Below are 10,176 nucleotides of genomic sequence, written 5' to 3' on the forward strand. Positions count from 1 at the left end.
GTGTCTTCTCTACTTTAAAAAAGCTGTTTTTAAGTTTCTTTTTTTTCCTTCAAAAGAAATACACTCATGCATACATAACCCACAATGCAGCCTGCTTACACACACACATACAAACATGCAAACATGACCTTCCACAACCCAGATTCCAAACTGAATCCAGCCACAAATACATGGATAATTACAGTGTAGCTGGGGAGCTGTCCCTTGTGAACTTGGATACAGAATTTGAAGTTTTATATGATGACGTTTGCAACACTTAAAGAAGACTTCACTCATTTCTCGGTAAATAACGGAGCCTTCTTCCTCCTCCAGGTGGCTCCTCTGTCCGGCAGCCTGAACGGGGAGCTCCTCCTGGCCTCCGGCCTCACCAGCTCCGCCAGCGCCTCCGACCTCCCCGCGCCTCAGAAGCCGCTGGTGCGCGGCAGCTTGTCCGTGGCACCGGCCGACTACCCGGATCGGCCCGAAGTGATGTTGCGGCGCGAGGCGAGCTCTTCCGCTCTTCCACCGCTGAAGACGGAAGTCCCCCTCCATCTCTTCAGCACCACCAACCAGCAGCACAAACCAGGAGTGCAGCAGCAGATCCCCACCAAGCTGGCCGCCTTCAGCAGCGGCAAAGGGAAAGGAGGCAAGAGTGGTAAAGCCTCGCATCGGACTGACAGCACAGGTAAGGAGTTAACACTTCACATCACTTTCACATGATGTATACATGTAGCAGGCAGGATGTAGGAGAAGAACTGAGCAGACACAGGTTGAACCCACATAACACATTTAAAGCAGAAGTAAGTGATATATTTGTGTTAATATAAGTCTTAAATAGTTATATCTTCCGACAGCAATCACTTACATAGAGTGTTTGGACTGAAACACGGGTCTCTCAGTCCCTCTGCTCTGCTCTGAGCCGAAGAGAAAACATTTATCGTATCCTACAGTTTTTATCCAATGAGGAGAGAGAACGGCATGCAGGGCTGTGTGTGCAGCCAAGGAACGCCGTGAATGTGGCGACGTAGGGACGAGGACTGTTATGGTGCGTTCAAGGAAACTCGTATTTTTCCGACCGTGAAGTGGTACCAGTTCGATCTGGTACGAGTTCACCGGTCGGAAGTTACGAGTGGCCGTTATAGTGACTTTCACCGGTAAAACTGGTCGGAAAAACACGAGTGGGTTGCCTGAAACGCTACAAAGTCGTAAGTTGTGACTTGAAGCTGTAATTTACGATTTCAAAAGCCTGCCTGGAACGCAGCATTAGCGAAAACGACCGGACCACTTACTTCTGCTTTAAATGTTAGTTTTTTTCTCCCAGCCTGCAGCTCCCTGGGTAGACATTACGTTTTAAAATGTATTTTACTGAAAGCAAGAGCTCTCAGTTAAACATACACCAACCAATACTCACATGGAAAGTATAACACAATATGCCACTGAAAAATGAATATATCTTTAATGAATATTGCACTGGGGTGAAGTCCTCCCTCACTGTTGCAGTATTCTGGGGTTTTCTTCATCTCAGCCATCTGCGCCTGACATGAGCTTGACCTGATCAGCATCATTTAAGTGGCCCATTAGGTCACATTAACCATCTAAATTGAGGCCAGGCCCGGCTGCTCCAGTTTACTAATGCAATCTAATTTCACAATTAAATCACCCTCTGTCACTGTTTGTCTCTTGTTTTGTTTTCTCCCTTTTCCTCCCATTACTGGTCTCCTCCTCCTCCTCATCATCATCATCATCATCATCATCTCCTTCCTCCCCCCCCTCCTCCTCCTCTCAGCCTCAGTGGATATGAAGCAGATGCTGAAGTTGTCCGGCCGAGACGAAAACGCCCTGAAGGCAAAGCGCTCGATCAGCCCCCACCAGCAGCTCTCGCAGACAGCCTTGCACCATCACACAGGTACCACACTGACACACACCCTTCTCTCTCCTTCACTCTGTCAGGACAAACCCAAACACAATCTCCTCCCGTCTGTCTTTGCCTACTGCATTATTAAACCTCTGTTCTCACACAGACACACACATTCACCGCCTTGGCAAACCAGACCCCACCCGATCGTGTTCCTCTGTGTAAAGCAGCCTTCATGCCCAGCCTCACCCTGTGTAAACACCTATCAATTTCACATGCTTCACTGTGATTAATGACGGGCTGTACTGCTGACACACACCTTTTAACACTTTAATCCGGGGCCATTGCAATTATCACTGACAAAAGACACTGGCAGGATTTCATGTGATAGATTTCAGTTAGAATGAGTAAGCCCATCTGTATTAAACAAGTACAATTCCTCAGCTGTTTTTGATGTAATCCCTTGCTCTTTAACGGCCTTTACTTTATGTGTCTGACAGATCAACTCAGTCCCACAGACAGTGCTGGGCAGGACACCCAAACCACCTCCTCTCTCAGCACCTCCCTCCCTGCAAATATTCAGAAGCCCCCCATGCCTCCTCTTCAGTCCCATCCTCAGCCTCCCACCATACCTCCCCCCATGCCTCCCCACTCACAGAGCGGCGGATTTCTCCAGTTCCAGTCCCACGTGCAGCTACAGGGCATCAGCCCCAACACGCAGGCCCACGTCCCGGTAAATCACGGGCTCAGCCACAGTCACGCCATGCCGCCACCGTACAAGAACCCATCGGATGACCCCAACAAGGAGGACGTCATCTTTTTTTAAATATCAAGCACTGATCACAAAAACGACAAACACAAGGTCCAAGGTCCACAAGGAGCCGCTCACACGTGTGATGATCAGTGTGGGCAGATGTGTTGCTGTTGACTGATGAGGTCAGGAAGTTTTAACATTGCAATGTTATATTGCAGAGAGCTATGGCCCGTATAGAAAAAGAAATCACAGCATTTTATTCAAAAAAAGAGGACTTTATTTTTGTTGTTTCTTCTTTTTTTTATTTAAGGTTTTTTTCCTAAACAAGTATAAAAAACAAAGGCGTCTTGAACCGGTTTAAATGAAGTTGTAACAACCCAAAGACACAAGCTGCAAGATGAAGGTCACTTGACTGACTGGAACAATGTGAAAGACAAACAGTCGGTGCATTTCAAGAGACTCTGGTCAGGCTGGTTAGTGAAGCACGTACGAAGTGAAAGGTGCAGCAACGGAGCCCCGGCCTTAACACCCTCTGCTTCTACTGGACCTGGAGCCACAAGTACAGGAACTCAGAAGAACTCTTAATACACAGACGCTCTCTTCTTGATGTTTCATTTGCACAGTGTAAATACTCCATTCCAGACTCATGAATGAACTTTTGTACAGTTTTGACTCATTTCATTTAGTTCTTCTCGTTCTGCCTAATCGTGCTTTATTGCAGACAGTTGACACTTTGGATTACACCTGAAGTGTTGCCAGTGGTTGTGAAACCTGACTTGGATTTGGTCAGCAGACCAGTTTTTTTTTTTCTCTCCACACTTTTATTCAATATTGCTTCATTCCAATTAAGGGAGAATTTGGCTTTTGTCAAGTTGTATTATTCTTCCAGTCCAAACGGAGTGCGACAAACTCAGGGAGGCCTTTCTAATGTCTCTAAAGTAATTTTACTCAAGGTTTGTTCCTGCATTTCATAGAAGTAGCTCTCCTAAAAAAAATGTGAGGGTTAACCATTAAGTATCTGTATTTATCCCAGGATGGACCATATTTCTAAAGAGCATTTTCACAAGTGTTGGTTTTTAGTTCCGCAACTACAGCTGAGTCGGCTGTTAAATTCGAGCTCATTTTTTTTAATACAGAAATTTTCAACATGTTTATGTAAATTTGAGAGTCAACTTTATTTAAATTAGCCCTCAACCTTTAAAGTTTAAAAGACTTGCAGCTGTGCTTTTATTGATCCTATTACAAGCACAGGAAATTATCTCAACATGAACGTAGACTTCCAAAAGGCCTCAATGTGTTTGTCACACCCTAAGCGGCATTTTCCCAAATGTATCCCTTTAAAAAACATTTGTCTGTTGGTGTTTTAGTGGAGCTATAGTGAAAGGTACAATTCATGACATTTCACGCTGCATGTTCTTTTTAATGGTACGATTGACTTTTCTGCTTCATATTTTTGGACAGATGCCGACAAAAGAGAAAATATGGGTCTTAAAGAAAATATAACTAATAGCCATATCAACAAAGATGATAGGGTTAGGTACACTGAAAATATTCAAATCTATCATCATCAATAGATAATAGAAACATCATGATTTTCATTAGTTGCTCCAGTAGAATAAAGGCCTCTTTGTTGCTCCCAAAGGTAAACGGACCATAGAAAGATTATACGGATAAGTCAGACAATGAAAACAAGGTCTTAAGTGCATAATGGAGCACAGTGTTAGGGCAGTTTTATCTCAGTCTAGTTAATGTAAAGTGGTTTCTGTATACATGTACAGGCTTATGTGATAAGCCTAAAAGGAGGAGAGTGCAGAAAACTGAAGGATTTTTAAAGTATATGAGTTCCCTTGTTAATTTCACTTTGCTCCTAATGTTTCACCCAAGAGAGGAAGAAGAAGAAAGAAAAATATTTTTTTGTTGGACTTCCCATTCTTTCCAGTCTTGTGTCTCTGGAGTTCAGTTTGCTGACTCAACAGTTTTGTAAAATTGCAAAGCCGCTGTGTCTTTGAGTTAAATATGAAGATGTCTGTTTTAAATTGAGGCCTGCAGGTCTCATTGACAGTGTGTTTTATTGTTTCCTGATGACATTTCATTAGCTGGATCTTAAATCTCCTTGCCTGACAGAAAAGCGGTACTGTGACGAGGGCAGCAAAACAAAAAGAAGAAAAAAAAAAGATTTCAGTCTGAGATTTTAGTCTTTATCTCTCTCTACAGAAGGAATACAGGGGTGTCTTTCCCTTTCCTTCTCCCTGTGTGTACATGAGATTCCTTGAAATCCAGAGGCAGTTGACACATCGGTGTGTTCTGGGTCTCTGGAGAGGAATATATCGGAGGAGCTTTTTGTCTTGGTCCAGAAAAACTCGTCTCTGAAGGTGTGACCACTACCTTGAGTTTGAGCAAGTTTCTGCTCAAGTGTTGATGTATATTATGTTGTACATACTGTACCTGATCTCTGCACTGGCTGCCCTCCTCCTCCATATACTTGTATTGGAAACGGATATTTGGCATTAATCAAGATGCATAAGTCAGCCAAAAGACTAAACACAGTTATGTGTATGTACGGTACAGCACAGTACGGGGCACCTTGCTTGGATAAACTCATGGCAGTTTATGAAACCACAATCAGTCATTGCTGTTGTATAAATCAACTAAAGTTGAAGGTTAGTATTTAATCTTCTGATCTGCATTAATGTTGCAGCTTTGAAGTCGAGGTGCACTGTCTGTTCATCTTTGTCCTCCGACTCCTGAGTGATGTGTCATCAAGATTTTGTAGCAGTCGTAAAAAAGAAAAAGAAAACTAAACCATCTGCTCGTTTCAGTCGGTTAAACCAAAGAGACATTCGGCTGACTGGGCTCCTTTCTGTGTATGAAGGATAAATGACACTGCGCCGGTTGTGTGGTCGTCCACAAAGTGTTATTACTTGTAAAAACATCCTCCAGGGAGTGTCCATAACAAGTGTGTTTACCAGCACACTGTAGTCCAGCTCATATCCTGCTCCCGGTCTAATTTTTGAATTTCCTGTTTGTTTTACAGCCTCGTATCCAGATCACAAAAGTCTCAAAGTACACAAACGATAAACTATGGAGTCAACAATAAATCAAATAGGTACACCAGTGTACAGATGCCCTAACGTTAGTGTCTGATTTTCTTCCATGATCAATATGTGAGCTCGTAAAACTCATTCTCATTGAGTTAATGTTGTATTTATGTACCAGCAGTTTATTCATGGGATCTTAATGTGCATGTGAACACACCATACGGAGGTTTTCAGACTTTCCAGATTTTGACAAAACAGTTCCCAAATAACAGTCCACTTACTCACTTTTTCGTCCCAGGGGCTTTCAACAATCTCACATTGGCTTCAGCCACTATCGATGCCATGACAACTGAGCAAAATTCCATCCACAGATGAAGACAATATGATACAGTTGAAAGCCCTAGAAAAAGCAAGTAAGACGACTGTGAGTCGGGATTGTGTCGTAAAAAAAACTCTTTCCAGGATCAATAACTATTTTATTTCAGTGTTTGTCAATTTCATTTTTGACTGTATTTACAAGTGATTCCAAGTGAGAGATGTTAAACAACAGGAAATCTGGTGTAAGAGCACTTTAGTTCTGCTCCAGGACTTTTACTCTGTGGATTGTAACGGACCTCGACAGGAGACGTGGACGCTGCCTGTCGGCTCCACTATTTGGATCAACTCGAGTCTTAAATGTTGTTTTGCTCTACTGAACTACTTAACCTTTTTTTTTTCTCTGTTTTAAAACTTGGAAGCCAGTCAGTCACATCACTGTGTGTGTATCTGCGTGTGTGTGTGTGTGTGAGCTCACCATCAAAAACACAATGGAAACATTTCTAACCAAGTTGTTTCCAATTGTGTGTGTGTGTTTTTTTTTTTTTTACAGACACACACACCCATACACACATATTGGACCTGATATGTGTAAATAATCATGAACATATTTTCTTTCCTCTGCCAATTTTACACTAGTCACTTTGGATAGTAGCATACTTGAAGGGGAAAATGAATATTTATAATGCTTATTGTTATTGTCTGTGAACTTTTATTTACCAAGAGCTGTCTAATGACATTTGTAGCACACGGCAAAACTGATTTTTGTACTGTTTTATTTTATTCACTGCAAGACGTTAGAATGACCTGTGGACACAAACTTGCTGCCTTAGAGAGAGTTTAGTAATAAAAAAAAATCTTGAAATTATTTTTCCCTTTGTTTTTATTGTCTTTTGAGTTTTGAAATCGCAAGTCTACAAAAGCTCATTGTTTGGATTTGCTGTGTATTTGGATCAGTGGTGTTTAGCGCAGCAGAGGTCTAGCATGCAATGGATCATTCCTCTTCGTGTGAATTTGTATTTACAAGGATTTGTTCTTGTTTTTTTTCCCACCTCAGCAATTACCACATGAACATGTAACAACATATAATTCAGCCTCATTATTTAAATTTCTACTCGCTGCTAGTCAAAATAATCCTGACCACCCAATTAGTTAGCACCACTGCTCCTCAGTGTGCAGGAGGTGTTATTGACTGTGTGTTTAGACGACCTAATAACAGTCTATTCCCAGACAAGGCTCTATTTTCAGGTGCTGTGGTTGTGGCTGTTTCATCCCTCTGTAGACCTTTGCTAACAGCGGCACTGCTGTAGTTCCTGCATTATTGTCATTCTGGCTGGGAAGACGCTACAGTAGTGGCCAGTTTTTATTGTCTGCTGTCATTAGTGGCTTTTCTCTGTCTCCTCTCAACAATTATTTTTCCAGGCTGCTTCCCCTGTGGAGGGAAGCTGCGTTTGTCTCCACCGTTGTTTTTGTCTCGCTCCTTCCACTGCTCTGCCCATTGCATGTCTCCCTGCCTCTTCCCCTCTCATCTAATGTCTCCAGTCCATCTCAACCCCGACCGCCTCGCAGCTCGGAGGCATTTTTATGTGATGCAGTTTGCAGGAAGTCAGGAGTTGGCTGTTGTTATTCTGTGACAGTGGCTCTTCTCACCACAGACTTAAACAAATAGATTCTCCCCAGAGACGGACGTGCAGACGAACCTCCCTGCAGGCCCGTAAAACGCAGAGGAATCTTAGTTTGATAGACTCCCCATCTCAGCGGTAGTGGGTTTCTATTTGTTTTTGTTCTTCCACTCAGATCTAACAGCTTCCTTCTGCTCTGGCACCATGCAGGTTGGAATGAACCATTTGGGCTTTAAGAAGAGTGTAGTGTGGCCACTGACACCAGAATTCAAATTCAGGGATCCCAACCTCAAGATGAATAAGGCAAGGTCTCCTTGTGACGCTTGCATGTGTCTCATTCATTTAGATTCAACTGAACAATGTTTTTTCTCTCTCTTGTTTGAATAGTTTTAAGAAGGCGGAAGAGATAAAGTTACCCAGTAATCCACAAGAGACAGGAGTCTACAGCCGTGCTGGAGTGTCTACAAGACTGCTCGAAGGAGAAGTCTGGTAAAAATTCTTTATTATCTTGAAAGTATTAAAACCACTAAAGAATTGACTAGTATTCCCATAGACTACAGTTGTTCAAAAACTATTAAAAGCACATCAATGAACCACAGTGATGCACCAGGCACCATTGTTTCTTTTTTATGATGAATGAGAGCACTGAATTATTTTGTCTTCAGTCAATCCCACATTCTCCTTCCTGCGGCCACTCGCTAGAGCGCACACGAGTGTAAAGCTGAATACAGTTCCCAAAAGTCCACTTTATATTTCTCTCTGAGTAACATTTACTTAGAGCTACAGTGTCTTAACTGTTAAGATTTATGTCTACAGTAGGGGAAAAATGGGCTTGGGGTTATGTGCCACAGACATAACTGGGGAACTCGTAAAAAGATGGGCTCACACATTGTTGGTTTTGGTCTTTTCACTGGATTTGGTGACAGCACTGAACACTGAAAGGCCTTGAGCTAAATCATAGTATCAGCATGCTATTGTCCAAATGTCATATAAATCCATTCAGTAGTTATTGAGACATTTCCCTCCAAGCTACAAAATGGTGGCATTAGTGGAACTTGGGGGATCACCAAAGTCAGTAAGATACAGTGTCTGGAAACCATGACTGTCTGCTCAAGATTTCATGGCTATTCATCAAATAGTTGCTAGGGTGTTTCAGGGTGTTACAAACTGACAATGATCCACACAGCTAGCATGACTTAAAAAAAGCAAATGTGAGAAATCTTGTGATCTCACTTTGTCCCTGGTTTGGAGCCACTGCTCGTAACCTGGATCAGCAACGTTTCTCAACCGTGTACAACCAGTACATCCTACTTAACCTCAAGTTTGCTGTTTTTGCAAGTGATGTTCTAAAGGAATGTGCTTGTTGGCTGCTTATCTGAGTCTTGATTCATTGCTCCTGGCTGACACAAAGATCCTCTTGTTGAAAAGACACAAAGCAGACTCTATCTGCCCTCTTTGCTAACACCCAAGGTGATTACAGAGAGATAACTGGCAGTAAAACATGTCTCTCAGCCAAGGCTGCTTCAAAACTCAGCTTACAGTACATATCCTTCTTGGCACGCTGTGGTTATATTCCAGAAAAAAAAGACCTAGATAAGGCATTTTGATTTTGTTTCCCAGGCTGTAGCTGTTATCGCTGTCAGATAAAGAGCAGTGAAGGTTGGTGGGCTTGGAGAAACTTGTTTACATCAGTGTATGTCTCCTTGGACACTAGATATTTATCATGGGTCGTAAAGCCTGATACGTAAACTTTGAGCGATTTCATGCTGTCGAGTTAATAGTTTTGCTTCAGATGAATGAGAATCATTGCCTCCCCCCACCTGCCTAACTGCTCTTTCGTCTTGCATCAACAAAGGTAGTCCCTGTGAGGGGGGAAATAGTCGAAAGGCCTCCACAGAGAAAGGTTATGTCAGGTAGGAATCAGATCAGGTGGAGGGCTTTTGTTCTCTCACAAGAGACACCTCAGGTGGATTGAAAGGGGGAGATGGATTATAAAGGAAGTGTGCTCAGTGCTGACTCGGCCTTTGTGCTCGCAGCATTTGCATTTTGCAGTCAGCTGTAGCCTGGCGACCGACTGGTCAGTCCAGTTTTTATTCCCATGTGTTTGGTTGTTATACTGCATCAGGAAGTGCTGAAAGCTGCCATTGTGTCAGGCCAACCTGTGCCTGATCAGATTCTCACTGAGTTTTGGTTCTCAGTGATAAAACAATATTTAATCTTAGACTAAAGGAATAGTTTGAAAATATATTTACAGTAGATGATCAATATCAAGATCAATATGTGTATCTGTCCATTCACTCTGAAGCTACAGCCAGCAGTTGGTTAACTTATCTTAACATAATGACTGAAAACGAGGGGGCACAGATCTGAAGGACTAAGCCACCAAAATCACAAATTCTCCCTTTTTATGTCCCCAGCTGCCACCAGACATCAATATAACATCAGAAAGATGGTGGACTCTGGAGAGACATAACATTTTGGTTAGAAGCTAAAATCAGGTCAGGGTTAAGGTTAGGGACTAACGATGGCTTATCAATATTAGTTGTGTCCTAATTCAGGGTCTTTTGAAGACCGAACTGAACTGGCTGTCCCATTTCGAAGCCTCCTCCAGAT

General features: G+C 42.6%; 1 protein-coding gene across 3 annotated transcripts in view; it reads left to right on the forward strand.

Annotated features, from left to right (window-relative positions):
• arhgef18b (rho/rac guanine nucleotide exchange factor (GEF) 18b) overlaps positions 1-6,770 on the forward strand; it is a 37,189-nt gene extending 30,419 nt beyond the window's left edge. For 2 of the 3 annotated variants that reach the window (XM_083970003.1, XM_083970005.1), the window contains 3 exons: positions 313-664; positions 1,766-1,885; positions 2,335-6,770. In XM_083970003.1, coding sequence (XP_083826129.1) covers positions 313-664; positions 1,766-1,885; positions 2,335-2,660 — 798 coding nt within the window. In that variant the 3' untranslated portion in view covers positions 2,661-6,770. Of the gene's footprint in view, positions 1-312; positions 665-1,765; positions 1,886-2,000; positions 2,075-2,334 lie in introns of those variants that run through there. The other variant, XM_083970004.1, reaches the window with a different exon arrangement.
• The last annotated feature ends 3,406 nt before the right edge of the window (positions 6,771-10,176 follow it).

This window comes from Trachurus trachurus (genome assembly GCF_905171665.1).
Source record: "Trachurus trachurus genome assembly, chromosome: 4".
Lineage (NCBI taxonomy): Eukaryota > Metazoa > Chordata > Actinopteri > Carangiformes > Carangidae > Trachurus > Trachurus trachurus.